The sequence below is a fragment of the Lactuca serriola genome, chromosome 5 (assembly GCF_051521515.1).
Source record: "Lactuca serriola cultivar US96UC23 chromosome 5, Lser_US96UC23_V15, whole genome shotgun sequence".
NCBI classification, from domain to species: domain Eukaryota; kingdom Viridiplantae; phylum Streptophyta; class Magnoliopsida; order Asterales; family Asteraceae; genus Lactuca; species Lactuca serriola.
In genome coordinates, this window is record NC_136412.1 from 40,391,101 (window position 1) to 40,415,094 (window position 23,994).

Consider the following 23,994-nt stretch of genomic DNA (forward strand, 5'->3'; position numbering starts at 1 on the left):
AACATGAAAGCATGCATGATGCTTACTCTATGACAACAAATTTTCAATCAAACACCTCATACAAGCATTGCAAGTAGTCAACAAGCAATTGGAAACCCTAGAAGTTCTTGTTTAAGTCCATTTTGGACTAGGAACTTCCTTATTGGGCCCAATGGACCAATAAGCTTCCAATTTGACTATCTTGGGCTTAGAACTCTTAAATGGGCTCTAATTGGACCCACTTCCATTTATTTCAATATTTTGGGCCATGTTGGGCCTAGAATGAAATAAGTTATTTAAATGAACCATATTGGGCCATAATTAACCTAATTTAGCCCTAATAGGTCATAAAAATCACATTTATATTTATTTGGACCAAACATCACTTAACATAACCATGAAAAAGGCTTAAGCATACAAGGCCCAATCCTTTTCTTTTTCCCTCTCCAAATCTCGGCCCAAGCCCAACCCAAAGAATGAAGAGTTGACTTGTGAGATTGCCACCTCATTTATACATCACATACCTCCATGCATGGACCAACATGCATCTAAGCTAGTCATCTCAACTCTCTCTATCTCTCTTCTTCTTCTTGATTCTCGGCCGAGAGCTCCCAAACATACACACTTCATCCACTTTTTATTAAACAAACTCTCTCAAAGAACATCCTCACCTTTCTTCATCAAATTTTCGAGAATCAAGAGCTTTTCAAAGAGACTTTCCACAAAAATCATCATCCAAGGTAAGTTTATATTTAGATTTATGATCTAGACTCTTAGTTTATCAAACATCTCATCTTAACTCAAGTAAATTCATGATCTAACTCCCTAGAATCATCTAAGTTCGAAAACTTCCTCAAAAGGGTGCTAGGGCCGAAATCTTCTCTCAAAACTTCATAAAAACCAAATCCAAACCACAAAGTGAGTTTCATACCCCCTTCTTTTCGGTTTTTATGAGTTTTATGGGGGAGAATACAAGTAAATGTGTAGATCTACATGTAAATGTATGCTATGTGTGATTAGATGCATGTATGTGTATGATATCATGTGTTGTGATGAAAATGTTATCCAAAAAGTATGTAAAAACCGAGATCTAAAACATAGGGAAGGAAATGAACATAACTTAAACTATTTTACCCTAATCCAGTCAAGAAAAATAACTCATATGGTTAGGATGAACATGCTTGAACATAAAACCCATTTTTGGGCTTAAATTGTTAAAAATACAAAACTAAGGGCCCAAACCGACAAGTTATAGTTTCTGGAGGGTCAAAAGAGTCCAAACAGTTTCTATAAAAAAATTTCTGAAACAAAACATTTTTGAAGGACTAAAAATGTAAATTTTACACTTAATGGGCTAAACTTGGGCTTTTCGGCCCAATAAGCCTCAATATGCGAGATTTTTAAGTTTGAGGGGCTGAAAAGGAAGTTTTCTATAAAACAAGGGATTTAAAGTGTATTAAAACCATTTCAAAGGTCAAAAATGTTTTTCAAATTCAAAAGGGATCAAAAATGTAAAAATTTTCTATTTTGGGCCAAAACTGTAAAAGTTGCGAAAATGGGGGTTCTAACCGAGAAAACTTCATTCTGGAAGGACTTAAGCTGTTTACAAAGCAAATTTGGGCTAAAAATGTCTTTTCAACAAGTTTTGTTACTAAAGTGTCAAGAAAAATGGTTTAAGGACTAAAATGGAAATTCTTTTATATAAAGGACTAAAAGTGTTAACTTTATAAAAGAAGGGTTGTGAAAAGGTAAAATTATTACTTTTAAACAAACAAATCCCTTAAGACAAAATACGAGATACACGACTACTGGCGAAACGTAATAACAAATACACTTTCAACAACCGATATCGTTACCAAACGAATTGATTCGGTCTCGAATCAATAACAAAACAAAAATCAAATAACCGTAGTACTTCAATAAACACGCGACAACTACGAGGAGTTAATATTCAATCTTTGGGCTTGAAAGTTTCAAATCGTGCTTGTTGGGCCTTGCTAGCCCAATAACATGATCTTTGGGCCCGAAGGGGACGCACTTACATGTTAATGGGCCTTCTATGACCTAATTCCATGTAAAAGGACTTTCAATAGCTCTATTGTGTTGTTGGGCCCCAAGGGTCCATTAGTACTGCTAGCGAAGTCGATAAGTCAAATGTGAGTCGGGCCAAGTGCCTTTCGCATTCCCGATAGCCTTGAATGACTTGTGGAAATAAAGGAGGCTTCTTACCCTCCTTTCTCCTCGGTTGTGGGGCTATGAGAAACCGAGTAAGGAGATTCGTGACGTTAAACAAGAGAAGTCAGGGTGGTTGGATTATGTGAGTAGTATGGACGACGCCTCAAGGATCGTTCATAATTTGTAGTTACAAACTAGTCATTTTCAATAATGCGCGATTGTAACAACTCACAACCCTTAATTAATCCAATGTCACCTGGATAATCAAAAACAGTCGTCGTATAGGTATAACAATAAACAAGTCATGTAATTTACGCATTGGGAAAACATCGGGTTTTCCCGGGGAGTTCAACACTTTTACCTACGTGGTGTATACAAAGTTCAACAATTATACATGTTTTCAAAATCGACAAGCATACTTACGGATCTTCACACTTTTTATAAACAATACTCTTTTCAGAAAATATCGGATTTTCTGGGTTTTCAAACTTCACAAGAAATCATTTTCCATAACATTACTTGTGAACTCACCAACATTTCATATGTTGACCGTTTTCAAAATAACTTGTATTCTCAGGTAACAGGTAAACAGAAGAATATGTATCAAGTTATATCATGGTGTTTTGCTTAGATTAATGATCAAACGGTTTATGTTATGAAATTGTAATGTTTAAAACAATGTATTGAATGTAAACAATATCGGTTGTAATATTTCAATGCATGGTGATGAATGATGTTATGATTCATGTATAATCATTGTGATGGTATTCAATTAAGTCACAAGAGCCCTCGGACGTTTCCGCCGTCTGGTTCGGGGGTGTGACAATGATGTCCAGTTCCACCGTTACTCGAAGAATGGAAGACGTCTTCACATTCATCGGAATGTAGAAGACCATCTTCAGAAGATTGGGGAAAACATTTCCATAAGAACAAGGAAGATCATTTCTATCTTCATAAGACATCTAAAAATGAAAAAAAAAAAAAAAAAAAAAAAAAAAAAAAAAAAAAAAGAGAGAATTCAAGTTGGTTGATTTTAATCTTTATTTATTAACCCAAATTTTAAATTAAGGCTAGGATCCATATTTTCTATTCGAACTTTGAATGGTGATGTCATAATCAAATTCGAATCTATTTTAGGTAGGTAAGACTTTTACCAATTTCAATCTTATACAACTCCTAGATCTTTTGATATTCATTGAATCTTATCACTGGCATGTTTAATATCTAATTATGCTCTCACTTTTGTGACTGGGATGCCGATGATTACAAACGAGATGTGAATAATCATGCAAACTCGCTTGACAACAACGATGTCTTTTATCATCTCAACTTGATGTGCTGGTTAACCACACGCGCTCCATCAACAATGATAATTTACGATTTGTACCATCATTCAACTTTATAGTCCCAAAATTAGTGTGTCGGATAACCACGTACGATCCACTAACGTCTAATAAAGAATGATGTGTATTTTTCATGGATTAACATACTTTTCACATTTTCATAAAGAAAATAGAGTCGGATTTTTTTAAAGAAGGTTCTAGTACTTTTATAACATTATACTTTTAATGAGATTGTGTCCTATCAAATCCGTTCAGCTAACGAACATCCACCATACTGGAGAGTGGTGACTGAAAAGGACACACATTCAACAGTTATTTTATAGCTCGTTTCCTTATACCCTCTTCATAGCATGGCTTCACGAATGAGGTTTACTAGTGATTCGACTGACTTTTCTTATACATATAGTAATTAAACTTTTTCAAAATACAAGGTTTAAATATTACTTATTCATATTAAACTTTTAATTAATTAATATTAAAGCAATTATGATTTAATCCATATCTTTTAATTAAACTATTAATTAAATTAATTCAAATCAGTCGTGATTTAATATTTATCTTTTAATTAAGCTGTTAGTTAAATTAATTTAAATCAAATATGATTCAATCCTTAGCTTTTAATTAAACTTTTAGTTAAATTAATTTAAATCATTTAGGGATTAAACAATTATTTGAATTAAACAATTAATAAAATAATTCAAATTTAATCTTTATCTAAAACCCTACTAATTTTCGAAAATTAGGGTTTGGGTTTATCAAATTTTAATTATTCAAATTTTAAGGCATTTAAAATAATAATTAAGGAAACAAGATAAACCCTAAGGAAACCTTAGAGCCATATTTTCGAAAATAAGGATGGAGGCTAGGGTTTCAAGAACCGTAGCCAAAATCGAAATTTTTAGGGTTATGGTTTATTTTCGATAAACGGTGATTTTGATTTATTCATTTTATGCACAATCTGTTGGGTTTTATACAAACAATCATATGTGTACATGCAACCCTAGCATTGGATCTATGTTTTCACTATTAGATACACAACATTATGAACATATAATAAAACCCTAATCATGATTTCTATTTTCGAAATTAACCAAGAAGGTTAGATTACATACCTCTTGTTGTTATATTGTAATAACAACTTAAATCTTCAAACCCAAAGTCTTGAAAACAAGCACCACAAGTGTAGTGCCTCTAATGGCTTACAAACACCATAAGCAAGTGGAGAAGGTATAAAGAGAGAGGAGAGAGGTAGAAATTCGTCCTTAGATGCTCTAGGGATCAAGTGCACGAAATCCTAAGGCCTTAGGGGTCTTTATATAGGGTTGGGATTAGGGTTTCAGTCCTTATCCTTATCTAGTTACTTGCCCATCAAGCAACCATAAGATAAGCCTTGAAAATCCCTATCTCTTGGACCTTGGACGATTTTAAGGATATCCTTATCCTTGAATTCGTCCATCCTTTAACAAGGATAACCATTGCCCTATTTTGTAACTATCACATAATTACAATTCAGCCCCTCTAGTTTAATTAATTACATTTGATCACAAAATTAATTTTTTAATTAATTATTGACCAATATTAATTAAACAAATACGATTTCTCCTTTAATATATTATTCTTATAACATATCAATAAATCATAATAACCTCTCTCTCTATTTATTTCTCCAATCAAGTTGCTTTGGTGAAGGCAACCCAAAAGGACCATGCACCATCGGGTCAAGTACATACAAAAATAGTTATGGACTTAGACACTAATCCAACAGTCTCCCACTTGGATAAGTCTAATAACTATTCTGCGTATGACTTCAGATCCTGATCTGCAATCGTAGCTCTCAAAGACGTTGTCACACTCTGATCTTATCAGTAACCATGTACTTTAGATAAGGGATCATATATTCCTCCATTCTAGATATCATATGAGATATGATTTCAAATCATTCTCTTTGTACTATATCTCGATTCCCGATTTATGACGACTGACTAATTGAACAAATCCAATTAGCCCTAGCCCGGCCGAGCATTTACGTTTGTCATCTCTAAACCATCGAGGGGCCCAAAGATATCGCTTTTATCCTTCTTTGGATAAAAGGAACGGATAAACTTTGATACAATGCTTGCTTGCAGTCACTCACCGAATCACACACAATAATATGTTTTATAACACCAAGTTACTAGTGCGTTTACATATTATCAATGTGCAACCGATTCGCAAGATACAACTCACACATCTCGGTTTCAAGAATATAAGATGTTATCGTCTCACCAATCACTCGTGATACAATCCATGGAGTGATCCAAGTGAGCGTGGGTTTAATCCAATGCTCAAATCATATTCATAAGCACTCATGAACGTTGCAGCAAACATTTTCTTATGTCTAATACTCTTTCATACAATCCACACACCAATTCACGACAGTCTTCATTCATATCTACTTCCAACATATGAACGAATGTGGCCCGTTCGAATAATTCGATTATTCTTAATAAACTCAATTATTCTGGAAGTCAAAACATGCAAATGTGAAACACAAGAATAATACTAATCCCATATGGCCTCAATCCTTTGAGCATAAATAAAACACCTTTTATTTATCACCATATTGATTACTCATTATTTGCCGTTTCGGTTAATCAACTTCTTACTTGAATTACAACACTTGTCCCATGCTCCTGGCATGCACACAATGTTTACCTATGGTTCTTATTTTGTGAAATAGAACACATTTCCAATCACTCTCATTTCACAACTCCAAATCCTTTTTCCATAAGTTAAAGAATATCAAATTCTTGCTACTTATAGAATATGCTAGATTCTAACACTTTATGCAATGATCCTTTCGTAATATCACTGCACCAAAGTTACAAAGACTATTGCCAATGATATTACAAAGTTTTCTAACGGAGATTGTTACAAGTCAATTCCTTAGATATGATGTCTCTCACTCAAAGTACATTCCTTTGAACATCTTTTTGCATAAAAGTTTCTAATCTAGTCATAGCTTATCGATATTCAATTCCCAATGTGGATACATTTCCATATTTTCCATATGACAACTTATTCTTAATAGAATCTTATCTATTCATAATAATGTCGACATGGTACATCCAATATGAAACATTTCCACAATTTCCATATGACAACTCATTCTTAATAGAATCTTTTCTATTCATAATAATGTCGATATGATCCATTCAATACCATGCTTCCAACTACTCACAAGCAACCAATCCTCGTCGAACTTTGGATTGTCCTTTGATAGTTGTTTAATTATTTTAGTCTAAACCGATTCTAGTCCTTTTTCCCTCTAAATGCGCTATACATTTGGAAAATTTTAGAATGGTCAAACATTAAAGCATTTGCAATCGATCCTATACCCGAAGCGTATGGGACACGATGCATAATGTTTTATTTGCTATGTTCTCAAAATTCGAATTGTGAAGAGGAATGTCGTAATCATAATCGAAATTTTAAGAACACACTATGTACCCTTGACTAAATTTATTAACATTTCTCAACCTAAACCTTTAGATTTGAAATGAAGCATAATATTCTCTCCCTTAATTATAGCAAAACAACTATTCCATCCTTACAACTTTGCAAAGAATAACTTTTGTTTTCTATAATTAATATTGCCAACTTGCAATACTTTCCATAATAATCATACAATCATAACTTTTATGCTCCCACTATCATGATGATTACTATAAAACATAACACTTATGCTCCCACTAGCTTCGACATGTATTCATAAACATCTTAACTTTCAGAAAAAAAAAAAACAATACCTATTGAATTTCTTAAGTTCATGTTTTTAATATTTAATGTTTTGATAATCCTTTATCACTCCGAAACGTTTATATGCTAGTTCTAATATCGTAGTTAAACGCTTAGAATCCTAAACACATAAGGTTTCCAGATCCGGTCGGCAACAGACCATAGATCCGAACAAATAACAGCATATCAGGCACAAGCATTTAGCACATAAAAACATTTTAGGCACAATTCCTAAAATAATCTAGTGCTCATACCTCACAATCATCGCTTAACATTCTAAGTTTAAGTCTAGAAATAAATCCATATTCCTAGTTCGCTTAAACTAATGCTCTGATACCAACTGTGACATCCCCAAAATCACGGCCAGAAAAGACCGATTTGGTTTATGCTTTATAAAAATCAGAGTACTTCATTTTATAAAAAGGTTGCGGAATTTGTTCCCAGAAAAACATGGTAAATATGTTATTAAAACATTTTCGAAGAAACGTATTTATTTCATTTTAAAACGTTTGGGATGTCATCGTTAATACAGAAACATAAGCATAAACAGAACTTACAATTATTTACACTAGTGATCTACATCTCTTTAAATCTCTCAGTGTAATGTCACTTCATATCAACACCTGTGATATAAATAAACTGAGTGGGTCAGGTTGGGAAACCTGGTGAGTACATAGGGTTTTCAACCCACAATAATATAATTATTATGTTTAAACAATCAAACAATCAACCCAATTACCCATCCCCATTATCTTCTTTATTCTTAAGGATCTACCCTAAGAATCAGCTATTTCTCATTCATTCATTCCTAAGGATCATCCTAAGGAAACAACATGAAGTCCATTGTTGCCAATGACACATTGGTCAAGCGCAGCTGCTAATATTGTCACTTAGGCTCAGCTGCCAGAATTAGGACATTTTCTATGAGGCGCTTCTGCCGGTATTGACCTTTTAACACTACTGTCATGGTCATAAGGCTCCCTATTAGGCGCAACTGCCGATACTATCCTTAGAGCGCAGCTGCTAGGATGTTTACCGTAGATCTAAATCATCTACGGGTTGTGGCGCAGCTGCCAGTGCTCATCTATAGGGTACTAGGTCCACTGCTGCCAATGTATACCTATAGGGTACTAGGTCCACTGCTGCCAATGTATACCTATAGGTCCGTACTACTAATGTTCCTCTATTTCAGCTTTTATCCATCATCATTCATCTACCCATGTTTTACCCAACATATTTTGTAGATATAAAATACTTTATACAGTTTACATCATTTAAAACATGTATAAAAATCTTTCACCAGCATAGACAACAAGTATTCAGACAATATGCACACATAACACGTAATTTATATTAAAATACTTCATATCTATGTGTAAGATGAAAGAGACCATGCACTCACTTGATTAGGTGGTGATTCCGAACTCAGACAACACTTCGTTATCTCAAAACAATTTTCCTCGACAAAACCTAGTATCAATACCACTAGGGTTTAGTTTTTAACGTTAACCACGACTAATTAATAGTCTAGCTATTATTACTATTATATAAGCGTTAAATAAAACTCAATATAACTCATAATAATAGCCCAAATAATTATTTTAAGGTCCTAATAATGTTACTATAATTAAATAAAATCTATATTAAATATAGTATAGGCGTAGCTCACTTACAGCGAGTTTTTATTAAAAACCGGGCTTCGCTGGAGCAGCGTTTCCAAGCCGAAAGCTTTTCTTCTCGGAGCCGTCGGGCGCTCCGGGGCTTTCTTCTCGTGCTAGGGAGGTTCCGTAGACTTGGGAGGGGTTTAGGGAGGCTAGAGAGAAGTTAGAGAGAGAAAGAGAGGCTTATGGTGTGAAGAAAATATGAGGAGTTCACCCTTGTATTTATAGGAGTTTTATAGTAAAGTAGTCTCTAAGCTTCGTCCGTAACTTTTGCATACGAGCTCCGTTTTTGTCTGTCTTTTTACCGTTGAGTTCCTATTAGTGAGATCTTCAACTTTCATTTAGACCTCGTTGGCTAATTCTCATTCTATCTCGGATTTACAAAACTGTATCGAATTCGCCGCGCTCGAAAAGTAGGGACTAAGCTTCGTCCATAACTTTCGTATACGAGTTCCGTTTTTGTCTGTCTTTTTACCATTGAGTTCCTATTAATGAGATCTTCAACTCTCATTTAGACCTCGTTGGCTAATTCTCATTCTATCTCGTATTTACAAAACTGTATCGAATTCGCCGCGCTCAAAAAGTAGGGACTAAGCTTCGTCCATAACTTTTGCATACGAGCTCTATTATCGACGTTCTTTATATCCACGCGTTGGTATTTACGAGTACTACAACTTTCACTTAGATCTCGTCGGCTAAAAATCGACCGATCTAAAATTCAGATTTCGGGCTGTGCACTGCTATGCTAAATCTTAGAAAAATCATAACTTCCTCATACGAAGTCAGATTTGGGCGTTCTTTTTATCGATGTTCTTAGTTTAACATATTCTACGACTTTCGTTTAGATCGCTAAGGCTAAATCTCGCTCTATCGTAAATTCACTATTTACGCTTCCCGGTATCGTGTCGGTTCCGTCGCGAAACTTCAACGGGTCATAACTTCTTCGTTATAACTCGATTTTCGGCGTTCTTTATATGTACGAAAACCTTGTAACATACTCTACAACTTGATTAAGATTATTTATTCTAAATAATCTTTTGTCGAAAAGTCGTTTTCGACCCCTATTGCCTCTAATTTGACTAGCCCAGATTTGCGGGCGTTACACTATCTTCTAAAAATATTTCTTAGTGAAAGCATTTCTTCACAATCATTTTCATGAAGGAGGAAACCTTATGACACTTAGATTTAAACGGTGTATGTGTTCCTATCCATGTGAATTTGTTAAAACCAAAGTTTACGACAAATTCAAACTCGTATGGATCGAAATTTCTTAATCTTGATTTCTTGCCTTATGGTAGCACAACTGCCCACCATGTCTTCCAAGTAGTTAAGTAGCTCACCCTTTCCTGTCAATGTACCTTTCATTGATTAAGATGTCTTGCCTTTTATGCGTTCAAAATGAGAACTCATAGAACTCACATGCATAATTAACTCAATTGGAATGGCATAGAAATAAAAATGTCAACACGATAGGTTGTAAACCACAACTCGTGTGCTAGTGATGATCGGTAAGGTTTATTTGATTTGTTCTTGAAACTTTTCAAGACCATTAAAACTCCCACTGACTCCTTGACATATAAGATTCTTTTGTCAATAACCATTTCTTGACAAACAAATATTCAAGAGTTAGTGTAGCTTTTATCAAAACACTTCATAAATTGGACCTAGTTGGTCTTTGTCTTATCCAATACATCACAACTTTCCACATTTGATGAATGTTATAAACCTTCTTAATACTTGTCACTCATTGTCACAATCTTAACTTTAAGACTTGTTATTGGAATGAAGTTTGATTGACTTCTTGATTTAACCATTTCTTCAATCCTTGATTCCTCTTCTTGAACATACAATTGTACTAAGATTTACTTAAAGGACCAATTGAGATATGGTTCTTAATCATTAAGACCTATCATAAAGCATAAAAGGTACTCTCCCTTCTTCTGAGAATGGAGAAACTTTTATCATTTTGCCTACTTGATTCTTCTTATTCGTTTTGCTATTGATTTAAACCTTTTTTAATCAATTCCAAATTATACTTAATCTTATAAGTATAATCATATTTACTAAACCTTAGTAAATCATGACGAATATCTTTGTTACTCTTATGGTGAACTTGATCAACACACAACTTTGTGTACTCGATCTCCTAGTCCTTCACTTGACACTTTGTCAACGAATTAGTCTAATTTCCAAATATGAAATTTCTCATTCATCATGCAACCAAGTTGCGTGATTCCAAATTTCTGTCCAATTGAAACTTAGGCGATGAGAAACTTTCCCTATTTGGTAAATTCTTGATATTTCCATAAATAACATAAATAAGAATCATATCCATTCGTTGTAGAAATATGCAAACATCAATTTTCATAACGATTTCATTGAAAGGAAATAAAAAAATAAATAAATAAGTCAAACAAAATTTATTTTATTTATAAAAGCAGCGGAAAACATTTGTCCTTACAATGCAAAAATTCATTGAAAACTATGTATCTCATAAAGAAAATTTCTAACAACTCTTTCATAACTATCTAAGCTCAAAATCTAATCTTCAAGTCCATGCGATCAAGATCCATTTCTTGTGATTAGATTCATCTTTCTCTCTCATCAAGCTTCCTTTCTTTTCACCGATCCTGCGAAACATTCAAATGCAATCTTATCACAGCATGTATTAAGAATCAATGAATAGGAACTTAACGGAGTTAGATAGTGGATTTTTACCTAAAGTAGAGCCATACGTTCTGACTCTCCCATCTCTTAGATCTCTTAGGTAAATATGGCAACTTCGTCTCCAATGTCCCTTCTCTTGGCAATAAAAGCAAATTGACTCTCTTGGAATAGGACATGGAACTACTTCAGACATTGTCTTTCTCTTATGATTGGACTTTTCGATCATAGCATGTCTTTTGTTGCCATTGTCTATATCCATGAAGGCAGATTCACCAATCAACTTTGCTTTTCTATTGCGCCAAACCATTGTTGATTCAGCAGCAATAAGCATATAGGTGAGATCTATAAGGGTCACGTCGTGGTTCATCATATAGTACTCTCTTACGAACTCACTACACGAGTTAGGAAGTGACTGAAGAACCCAATTAACAGCCATCTCCTCACCGACAACGGATCCCATCATTCTTAACCTATCAATGTGTGACTTCATCCCTAGGACGTGTGCACACACTGACTTTCCTTCTTTATGTTTACTTGCCAAAAGGGCTTGAGTGATATTGAACCTTTCAATATTTCGATCTTGTGGGTTAGGGAGAACGATTTGAGGAGGAGGAGGAAGCGAAGCATGATTTCTTATTCCTCGATCGAATCGTGGAATATCATCTTCATGTGGAATGCTTGTTCCACGGGATTTGGGAAGACCATAGTTGTCGAACTTTGACATCTACAAAACGGGAGAAAACGAATTCAAGTTAGTTGATAGATTGAGTCCTTAGTAAATCACCCAAATGAAATACTAAGGCTAGGACCCAACACAATATTCTACAACTCGGGAGAGGGATGCCGTAACCCTAATTGAAGAATATTTGAAGGTAAGTGAATGACGATTCACTAATTTCCACCACGAAAAACGAAAAAGAAATTTAAGTTTTAAACTTATGAAAACTCCTAGATCCTTTGAGATTCATTGAACTTTCAATGGCATGTTTAAATCTCGATATGCCCCTCTTGTTTGTGACTGGGATGCCGAGGATCACAAAGCGGGTGTGAATAACCATGCAAACTTACATGGTGCCCTCACATGTTACAGTCATTTATTCGATATGCCGGTAAACCACACACGCTCCACCGAACTATGACAAACATTGAGTCACCCTTTGCTACCTTTGCTTAGAACCATTTAGTGTGTCGGTTAACCACACACGCTCCACTAACGTCTTCGCAAGGGCACAAACTGTAATTTCATGGAATTGCATCAATTCACTTTTGCCTAAGTAACTAAGATTGGGAATTTTTAAAACATTTAGTTACTTTTGTACCTTATTATACTTATAATGAAAGGTTTTGTCCTATCCTACCCGTTCGGCTAACGACCCTCCACTAGTCAAGAGTGCGGTGGGTAAGAGTGGATACCCATTCAATCGCCATTTTATAGGCAATTTCCTTAAACACCCTTTATAGACCAGCTTCGTGAATGAGACCTACTAACGGTAAGACTGACTTTTACTCATACATATATATAATGTTAGACTTTTAATGTTATATATAGTATAGGGTGTATTTTACACTTTTAAAATATTAGGTGGTCAAATTTAACAATTATACTTTTAATTCAATTAAATTTTAAACCAAAAACTTTATGGATTTATTAAACCTCTTTTAATTATACACCTTAATTAATTAATAAAACCATAAGGGTGTGATTTGAACTTTTCAAAACAATACTAGGGTTTTAGAATTTAACATTCCTAATTAAACTTTTTTAATCAACTTTTAAATTCCAAAACTTGAGGGCAAGTTTTGAAACTTTTCAAAAACAATTGAGTTTTAATGTCTCTTAAAATTTTCGAATTTATGACATATAAATTAAAATTTTAAATATTAAAACTCTTGATTTTAATAATTATTTTGAATTAGACTATTAATTTAATTATTAAATCATAAGGGATTATTTAAAATATGAGGATAATTACCATTTATACATTTAAGATATCCTAATCCCTTAAAAAAATCTCCCTAGATCTCGAAATTTAAGGATGGAAAATCTTTAATTACCATATATAACAATTAGAGGATAATTACAAGATATGGGATAATCCAAATCCCTAAAATTTAGGATCTTATCTTGGGGAGGAGGCCAAATTTCTAAAATCAAGGGATTAAACCAAACCCTATATTTCGAAATTTAAGGGTTTAAGGAAAGGATTTGAAGATCTTATTCAAACTCTTGCAAATTAGGGTTTGCAAACCCTAATCTCGAAAATCCTAGCCACCTAGGGTTTATTGGCCATAAACCCTAATATGTCAAGTTCATACAACTGAATAAACTAATTGAAAACAAGTTAACCAAAGGCTCTGACACCACTGTTGGGTTTTATACAAACAATCCTATGTGTACATGCAACCCTAGCATTGGATCTATGTTTTCACTATTAGATACACAACATTATGAACATATAATAAAACCCTAATCATGATTTCTATTTTTGAAATTAACCAAGAAGGTTAGATTACATACCTCTTGTTGTTATATTGTAATAACAACTTAAATCTTCAAACCCAAAGTCTTGAAAGCAAGCACCACAAGTTTAGTGCCTCTAATGGCTTACAAACACCATAAGCAAGTGGAGAAGGTATAAAGAGAGAGGAGAGAGGTAGAAATTTGTCCTTAGATGCTCTAGGGATCAAGTGCACGAAATCCTAAGGCCTTAGGGGTCTTTATATAGGGTTGGGATTAGGGTTTCAGTCCTTATCCTTATCTAGTTACTTGCCCATCAAGCAACCATAAGATAAGCCTTGAAAATCCCTATCTCTTGGACCTTGGACGATTTTAAGGATATCCTTATCCTTGAATTCGTCCATCCTTTAACAAGGATAACCATTGCCCTATTTTGTAACTATCACATAATTACAATTCAGCCCCTCTAGTTTAATTAATTACATTTGATCACAAAATTAATTTTTTAATTAATTATTGACCAATATTAATTAAACAAATACGATTTCTCCTTTAATATATTATTCTTATAACATATCAATAAATCATAATAACCTCTCTCTCTATTTATTTCTCCAATCAAGTTGCTTTGGTGAAGGCAACCCAAAAGGACCATGCACCATCGGGTCAAGTACATACCAAAATAGTTATGGACTTAGACACTAATCCAACACAATCAACATAAAACAATGGTTCTGATAACACTAATGGGTTTTATAGATTATAAATATATGCATGAGGCAGAACCCACTTCCAGGATATTTAATTATGTTCAAAACTCCACATTTTGTCGTACTCTCAGGAATGAGTATTAGAATTTAAGACTGTCATAAGTGTTGGTTGACTGGACCATACGAGATTGGACATTGCATAAGAAATTACGCTAACACTGCATGAGTACTTGAAATGAGGATTTTAAGTATTGGAACAACCCGCACTTAGAGATTATTTCATGGATCTTGTTACGGGTAATTCGAAGAAGATAACATCATTTATCTTCAAACCAAGATGCACATGGGGTTTTGCTTACAAAATATGTTGTGCATAAGTGTACTCCAACGCTATTTGTAACTAGTAGTCATAAAGGGTATGTCCATGTATGATTAGACTAGTAGACAAATACTATGTAGTCAAAGTTTATTTGTTACTTCTTCCTTAACAGGAGAAGATCTATCCTTGGGCCCCATGATGATTTAGTACCGACATCGGATGTACCTGGTTGGGTCCTGACTAAATTGATTTGTTCAATTTAAAAATCAAATGTGATTGTCAGAAATCTTTATCGGGAAACAAATTTTTGAACTCTAAGATTGTACATTATTCATGTCTCAAGTTCATACGGATATCTAGAAAAAGGAATAATTGATCACTTATCTAAGGTCTAAACCTAATTAGGATCAAGTGTTTGGCAGTTGCATTAGATGATTAACTCTCTGTTAGTTATTTGAGAAGTATTAAGACCTTACAAATTTAACGACTTATTTACGTGCGAGACTGTTGGAAATAGTGTCTAAGGTCATTAACTAGTTGGTAATATTTCTGGATAATAATAAAGTCCTTTTGGGTTGGCCTCATGACACAAATAACATTAAGGAAATGGAGAAAATAAGTTGTTAATTTATTAATGAATTAATAAATTAACTAAAAATTATTTTGGTAATTAATTAAATAGTTCAAATTAATTAAATGGGTTGAAATAGTTCTAATTAATTAAACAACATTAAGGAAATGGAGAAAATAAGTTCTAGAACCATCCAGAAAGAGGAGGTGGATGATTTAAACTAAGGGTGACAACTCTCGACCCAACCCGTAACTCGACACTGACCTAACCTGAAATTAGATGGGTTTAGATTGAGATTTTTGACCCGCCAACCCACTAACCCGTTTATTTTATGGGTTGGGTAGGGTTACCTGTTTGGGTTCACGAGTCAACCTACCAACCCATATATATATATATATATATATATATATATATATATATATATATATATATATATATATATATATATATATATTACATTTCAAAAAAATTAGATATATTTATTTATTAATGAAATTTGATTTCCTTCCGTATTCGTAATATTTCGTATCATTGTATTCCTTACATATGTGTATGTGTCTAGTCTGTGTTTGCAATGCCCTAATCAAAAAAGAAAAAACACAGGTCATCATTATTAGATACTCATAAGTCATGAATGAAGAACGCATCCACTTTGTAAGAATGTTTTCGTTTTTCAATTTTATTTATATGTTAATGACTTTATGAATTTATGTTGAAAACATTTTTTTATGTTAATTATTTTAATCATTTTATGACTTTATGTTAAAAAAAAACTCATCATTTTTTAAAGTTCGTTGCTTATTTATTAAACGGGTTATATGGGTTGGGTTTGACCTGCTAACTTGTAAACTCGCGAATCCATATACTTAAACGAGTTATATGGGTTAGGTTGGGTTGAGGTTTCCAACCCACCAACATGTGACCCGCCAACCCATATATTATATGGGTTGGGTTGAGTTTTTGTTTTCTGACCCGTCAACCCGTAAACCCGTGACCTGCCAACCCGATTGTCAGGCCTAATTTTAACTATATCCCAGATAGGGATAAAGCAGCTTTCAGATAAGGAAATGATAAACCCTAAGAGTTTGAATCTCTTGAGGATTTATCTGTTACCTATAAATAGCTAGGATGTTAGAGATCAATCCTAGATGAGCTTTTCTTTAAATTTTTGTTCCCCCCCCCCCTCTCTCTCTCTCTCTCTCTCTCAATATGGACAAAATTCATAACTCTCTCATAGGGTTGGTGAATTTCGCATAAACCCTAATAGAGTTTGTTCCCTGTTTGCTTCTGGAGTCTTGGGTTTGACTACATTAGAGGAGTTCTACTTTGGGCTCTCTGTCCATTGAAAAAGTTTTCAATCACATGATCTAAGGATCAAGATGTAAGTGTTCTATTCTTTTAGTTTGGTTTTAAAGTATGTTGCCTAAACTAGTAAAACCTAGATTCATGGATACATATACACTTAGGTAAATCTTTTGATTATTCCGCTACTTTTAGATAGTGTGCTTGATGCAATAAATCCCCAAGAAAAAGTTGCTCATGTCGGTCGATTACGAAGTACGCGGCAAACCATCGGCAACACTGATGGGTGGTGGTGGGAAGCAATTGCAGAGAGAGATGGAAAGTATGATGATACTTTCAATATGTGGGTTTATTGAAGAAAAGCATGTGTTACATAGATGAAGGAAAGCTATTGTAACAACCAGAATACATGCATTGGAAGATAAGAACGGCGACTTCAAATCCCCTCGGCTACAAACCACCTAGTTTTGGAGCCGGCTCAATACTTGTTTATGTTCATAAGACGCAACGACACAACGACTTTTAATGTGTACAATAATTATTTGTATTTCCGTTATTTAGTAAGTATGTATACATTGTGATAAGAGTAAATAGAAAAAACTTATGATAGATTATTCCGTCGGTTCATTTAGAGCCGATTAAGCATTTATTTAGGTAAACGGAACGAAATACTTCATAACCTAATAAGCCCAAAATACAAAACTAAAAGCCGAACCGAATATTGTTCGAGAGAAATATATATTAAAGATAACGGGGAAATAGCAAACAGTTCGGGGGTGTAGCTCATATGGTAGAGCGCTCGCTTCGCATGCGAGAGGCACGGGGTTCGATTCCCCGCACCTCCATACATTTTTTTGTCTACTATGGACCTGCATCGGAACACAGTCGATTTTTACACTCTGCCTGCTCGTTTCTGAGACCTTCTTCGCATCCGTCGTTGTGTTTTATTCCGCCGTTAACTACTGTCGTTCAACCACAGCTCAGTCGTCGAACTCTCCGACACACTTTAATCGATCAGCCGTATATCTGGCATGTCGATCCTAATACCATCACGTCAGTTATTCATCGATGGCGAGTGGAGAGAACCTGTTAGGTAGAACCGCATGCCCGTCATCAATCCAGCCACCGAGCAGATCATTGGTAATTTGGTATACCTAATCTCCTCTTCCTAGTTCCTAGTCCCGTCACTCCAAACACTCACACTGGAAGTTGTCAGATTATAGATCTGTATCCTGCTTTCTAATCGTTGCCGTTTACATTCACTTGCTTCTGGATGTTTATTCTGGTTTATTCGCGGATTATGCATATGTAATTATGTATTGTGCATATTGTATGCAGCTCACAGATTTCTAAATGTTCTTTCTGGCCTCATTTCTCCAAATAATTACAACTTAGAACGCTGCGGATTATGTTTTTGCGATTTGCACATCTGTTATTGATTTCATGGATGTGTAAGTTGTTAGGGTTTTTGTATGTTAACTTGATTATGTTCGAAATATTGTGTTCAGGGGATATTCCAGCTGCTACAGAAGAAGATGTTAACGTTGCTGTGGATGCTGCTCACAAAGCTCTTAAACGTAATGGAGGGAAAGAGTGGGCATCAGCATCAGGAGCTCATCGTGCCAAGTATTTGCGTGCTATTGCTTCAAAGGTTTGTGTGTGTGTGTGTGTGTGGTTATCTGTTACTTCATCTTCTTTGTCTCAAATTCATAAGTTCTATATACAGATAGTGGAGAAAAAATCTGAATTGGCAAAACTTGAAGCTATCGATTGTGGCAAACCACTTGAAGAAGCAGCTTGGGATATGGTATGTTAATTGCATATAATGACATAACTAGGTTCATTAACAAACTTGCTAGTATATCTATATGACATTGAATCATTTAGAATGATGTTGCTGGATGCTTTGAGTACAATGCTGATCTTGCTGAAGAGTTGGATAGAAATCAAAATGCATCTGTTAGTCTTCCAATGGATACATTTAAGTGTCATCTTATCAGAGAACCTATTGGTGTTGTTGGATTGATTACTCCATGGTATACTTAATACCTCCTCTCTCTTCTGATTCAGTGAGGTGTAATGCAAAGTTCAAAGTTCAAACAATCATCTCCTTCATTTTACCTATAGGAATTACCCTTTGCTGATGGCCACCTGGAAAGTTGCTCCTGCCATGGCAACTGGATGTGCTGCCATTCTCAAACCATCAGAATTAGCATCTCTGTAAGTAAGCTTCTTAATTCTTTCTGTATATTTTATGTTGGATACTCTTCTTATATATATAAGCTACTGCTCAAAATGTTAAGGTATTAATCAATTTCTTTCCCATGATCTCTGTTTCAGACTTTCAGTTCATTTTTGAATTTATTTTTGTAATGGTTACTTTTCAGCCTGTTACACTTGAACTAGGTGGGAAAAGTCCAATAGTGGTGTTTGATGATGTGGACATTGATAAAGGTTTCTTGTTTCTGGATTTTATGTTAATTTGATATTATAATGAAAAAAAGAAAGTAACTTTTTTTTTCTTTTCTTTCTTGATTGGCATACAAACAGCTGTTGAGTGGCCACTGTTTGGTTGCTTCTGGACAAATGGTCAAATATGCAGTGCAACATCTCGGCTTCTAGTACATGTAAGTCATAAAAAAATAATTTGAATTTTGAAAGTGTAAGTGGAATAAAATAATTTTGATACTTGTTTCAGGAAAGTATTAGTGAGGAGTTTTTAGAGAAGCTTGTTAAGTGGGCTAAAAACATAAAGATTTGTTTTTGGTTCGGTTGATGGAATTTTGTAACCTCTCTCTTATCACATGTGAATGATATTGATATGATAACTACTTTTTGCATTATTGCATGTGAATATGTGATCTTCCTTGGTGTTTTACCCATAATATTACTATGTGTTGTGTTGGTTTCTTTATTGCGTATATGTGTATATAGAATGTATTTTGTATCTACCGTCTAGTAAATGCTTTTCAGTTTCAAACTAATGTCACTTTGTAAATTTGCATTTGAATCTTTAAATTTTATTTTTTCAAGTGAATGTTGTTTTTAAAGTTATACATGGTATTTTGGTGGGTTGTAATTGGATGAAAAGGTGGATATCCATTGAAATATTGAATGGATCCAGTTGGATATGTTGAACGACCAAATTAAATATCCAATGGATAAAACTGATCAAATTGGATCAGTTCGATTGATGAAGGTTAATTGGATTGGTTGACAATATCCATTTATCAGATTAGAAAAAAACATTGGATATCCAATTATGAACACCAATAAATTGTCAAGACTACAATTTTCAAGTTAAGATTTCAACAAAACAAACGAGGAACTGTTTGCTTTTACGGTTTGTAATGATTAAAATCTATGATTTGTAATTATTAATTCTTAAGGATTTTGTTTTTGTAGTTTCCAATCTTTTAATTTTAAGGGCTGTAATCGTTAGTTTTGATGGTTTGCAATGAGAAATTTTTGCAAAAAAATGGAACATAGTATCAGATAAATGGTTCTAGGACCTGTTCCAATCTCCTAAGAACCAACATAACTGGCTCCAATTTGGATTCCAATATTTCAAGAATATTTTGTTCTAGTTATAGTTTCATACAACTTTTTGTACCTTTATACTAAAAGCTATTTAATAAAAAAAAATTATTACACTAGTAATCTAATTATTTTTTGATATCATCAATATAAAGGGGAAGCCCCTTGTACCTAATTAAAGTGACTTTTTAAGAAATAAAGTTATCATGGTAAAGTCATAAAAAAAAAAAAAAAACTTTGAGAAGGTTAAACTAAAAAAAAGTGTAAAATTATAGTTATTTTTAGAGTTCAAGGTTCTGTGGTTTAATAAAATTACCACAAAACTCTTTACAGGGTTGTATTGAAAACAAAAATCAAAATCTCAATGGCTAAATTTGAATGATTTTATCAAGAAATTCTGAAACTAGTGTTGTTTTTATATAATTTGTCTTTAAATTTTCAAATATATGTGAAATTTACCCTTTGACTCGTTCAATCCATCCACTCTATCACATATCACATATAAATATAAGAGTTGACTCAATCAAACTAACTTTTTATTTGTGATGCATCTTGGACATCTATCCACATTCTTCAAATCCCTTCATAAAATTTTCTTTTGAGATTTCAAAGAAAATAAAAGCTACAATCAAGTATCAACACTTCCAAACCAAAATAGGGCTTGGACTACAAGGTACAACACCACATGAAATCATTCTTTCTAGTTATGGCAATGCACTACTATCAACTCTTGAGGATGGCCATTTCTAGCCATCTCTTCTCATCAATTTTCAATCAATGAATTGACTTATCTGCCCTTCTAAACCGCTTCTATTGGATCCATTTCCGCAACCTCAGAATACCATGAACTCCATGCATCCATGTAATGAACAAACAAATCTCTCAACGCTGCATCATTAGTCAAACTATAAGTCAAAGTACATTACCAACAATTCATCATATCAATTAAAAATGTAAAATCTACCTTGATTGTGATATTGTGGCCGATGAGTCGATGCTAGACTTTCCCAATCTTGACTCTTCTTTACTTCCTTGCTCTCACCATGAACCAGTCCGGTTGGATCTTTCAGATCCAACCGGTCTGACCCAAAGTGTGAAACTCCCAGTTTCACACTCTGGTCCACACCCACATCTAAAACCATTTTGTTTCTTTTGAAGGAAATGTTTGTATTTGTAAGATCAGTCCCAAATGCTCTTTTCTTGGATTCCGGATGAACTAATCCTGTTTTGCTATCTGTTTGACTTTGACTTTGATTTTGACTTCTCATACCCAACCACCTAAAGGCTGGCTTTCGGGTTTCTGGGTGATGAATCTTCTCGATGAAGTTCATGGAAGATAACACATTAGCAATGTCATATAGCCGTCTGACTTTAGCTGCAATGATTAATTACCAAAATGCCATCAGCTACAATGAGTAATTTTCTTTCGTGTTAATGAATTGAAAGGATAGTCAAAGAGTTTTTACTTCTTGTCAATGATGGATTTCGAGCATCCCCGAGTAATATTTTTGCAGCGTCCTCAAGAGAAAGTGTATCAGACTAAAAGAACATTGAGGAAATAATTAAAGGGTAGTCAAGATTTTATAGAATGAAAGAGTGATTGTGGAATTTACTTACAGGTGTGCATAGGAAAAGTTTGAGGAAGTTTTTAGTGAGAAGTCCCAGAGATTTCTCCTTTCGGTTTTCTGTTAAAAACAAATGCAAACATGTTTCAAAATCTTGAAATATCCATCTTTTATTGAAAATTTAAAGGGTGATAGTAATGCTTGCAGTTTATGACAGATGGAATAACCTGATTTGAACAATCCGAGAGATTTATGCATGGAATCTGGATCTGCTTTTTCCTGGAAGGAAGCACTAGAATTGGAGAATCTTTCATCTTCATCGTCTTCCCAAACCTAAAAGGAAAAATAACAACCCTAATTTCATTTCACAAGTTCTCCTTTGAAGTTGGGTTATGGAAAGGATGACTGTAATTAATTTGTAAATTCATTGTGTAATTACCTTTCCAGATTTACAATCAATCGGTTCATCGTTGTTTCTGAAACCTTCTTCCTGTTACGCAATTAGGTAAAACGATAAAGAAAAGGTTCGATGAAAGATATGGTTTTGTATTAGATTATGCGAATACAAAACTAATCACCTTTAGCTCCTCTAACGCCTTTGGGATTGCTCCAAGTCCTTTCCAGTAATACGTATTTTTTGCTTTTCTTACAAGAACCTATTCAATTGAAACATCAAGAACTCAGATCTGAAATTTACTCAAATTCTTGTCATAAAACTTTATAGAATTATAAAAAAGGGAAGAAATCATACACCAACGCTTTCCAAAACGTTGACAATATCGTAAATCCGTCGTCTCTCCACACCTGAAATCCCGTATTTTGATATCAGATGTTAGATCTATAAATTTCTCACAAGAACCAACAAAAGGTGTAAAAGTAAATCTACTGCATACAATTCCTAAACGTGAAAGTACCTAGTCTTGATGCTGCGTCGTCCAATCCAACAGTTTCAACTCCATCTCGATTGTACAAGCTCAAGAAACTATACACAGCAATACGTGAACATGATTAGCTAAATTATAAATTCATAGATCGGAATGAAGGTTTCATGCAATAGAACAAGCGTAGTACTTGGAACATAAAAGACCGAGAGATTTCTGCTTCCGGCAATAGGTAGTAGATCCAGAGGCCGGTTCTTTCGTAGCTAAGGAGTATGAAGGCGAAGGAATCGCCATGTTTCGCACGGTATGTAGATCTAGCGTGTGGTTCACAGAGAGATGCAAGGTGGTTGACAATGGCGGGATATGGGGGTTTAAGATGTTGGATTTGAGAGGGATTTGGTTTTAGGGTTTTGAAATTTTTGAAAATTTAGCTGAAGTCGATGGAGGGTTTGTTTCTTGTTGCAGGCGGGAACTCCTTTCGATTTCAGTTGCTCTTTTGAGTGGACGGTTTTGCCCCTGCTTTTCATTTGAACCTGATTGGTGGCTTCGGATCACGTGGGATGCCCAATCATATCACGTGTCATTTGTTAATCTACGGCTCCGATTTGAAGAACATAGTTAATTAGTTATTTAAATATTATTTTATTATATTATAGTAGGAGGGTGAGCACAAATTAAACATTTAAAATATCTTTGTAAAAATATTTTACTCGAATTTGGACATTACATAAAATCTCTCTACATATAAACTATCTTTTTATAAATAATATATGTTACTTATCCAAAAGAAAATTATTTGTTATAAGGTTGTTAGTCACATCAGCTTTGATAACTACTTCTATATCAATATAGGGTCAAACGTAGTTGGGTGTGGTCGTTGTGGCTCGTGTTTCGGACGACGAACGCAAACGGTCAATCAGGCCTCTCCTTCGATTTGGAATGGGATGTAGCTCGCTATTTAAAAATAATAATAATAACAAACATTTTATATCTATAAATACCAAACTTTTAACCCTCATTTATTACACAATTCTTTTTCTTTCTCTATA

General features: G+C 34.2%; 2 protein-coding genes and 1 non-coding gene across 4 annotated transcripts; 2 read left to right on the forward strand and 1 right to left on the reverse strand.

The window, feature by feature from the left end:
• The first annotated feature begins 17,734 nt into the window (after positions 1-17,734).
• TRNAA-CGC (transfer RNA alanine (anticodon CGC)) lies at positions 17,735-17,807 on the forward strand. Its single transcript has one exon. It is a non-coding gene; the product is annotated as a tRNA-Ala (tRNA).
• On the forward strand, positions 17,789-19,876 carry ALDH10A9 (aldehyde dehydrogenase 10A9). The gene is made up of 7 exons (XM_079000158.1): positions 17,789-18,102; positions 18,471-18,613; positions 18,689-18,769; positions 19,090-19,182; positions 19,350-19,416; positions 19,513-19,589; positions 19,661-19,876. Exons 1-7 carry the CDS (start codon positions 18,066-18,068, stop codon positions 19,736-19,738), a joined length of 576 nt encoding a protein of 191 aa, XP_078856284.1. The 5' UTR covers positions 17,789-18,065; the 3' UTR covers positions 19,739-19,876.
• A 1,205-nt stretch (positions 19,877-21,081) lies between these two features.
• On the reverse strand, positions 21,082-23,433 carry DEL1 (DP-E2F-like 1). Of its 2 annotated transcripts, none has more exons than XM_079000160.1 (10): positions 23,136-23,433; positions 22,979-23,046; positions 22,816-22,868; positions 22,643-22,720; positions 22,504-22,554; positions 22,292-22,397; positions 22,117-22,184; positions 21,966-22,038; positions 21,464-21,874; positions 21,082-21,404 (listed from the first exon to the last, which is right to left on the reverse strand). In XM_079000160.1, exons 1-10 carry the CDS (start codon positions 23,237-23,239, stop codon positions 21,400-21,402), a joined length of 1,017 nt encoding a protein of 338 aa, XP_078856286.1. In that variant the 5' UTR covers positions 23,240-23,433; the 3' UTR covers positions 21,082-21,399. The 2 variants fall into 2 exon arrangements, with proteins under 2 accessions (XP_078856286.1, XP_078856285.1); XM_079000159.1 differs by having other exon boundaries at positions 21,082-21,387; positions 23,136-23,432.
• Positions 23,434-23,994: the final 561 nt, after the last annotated feature.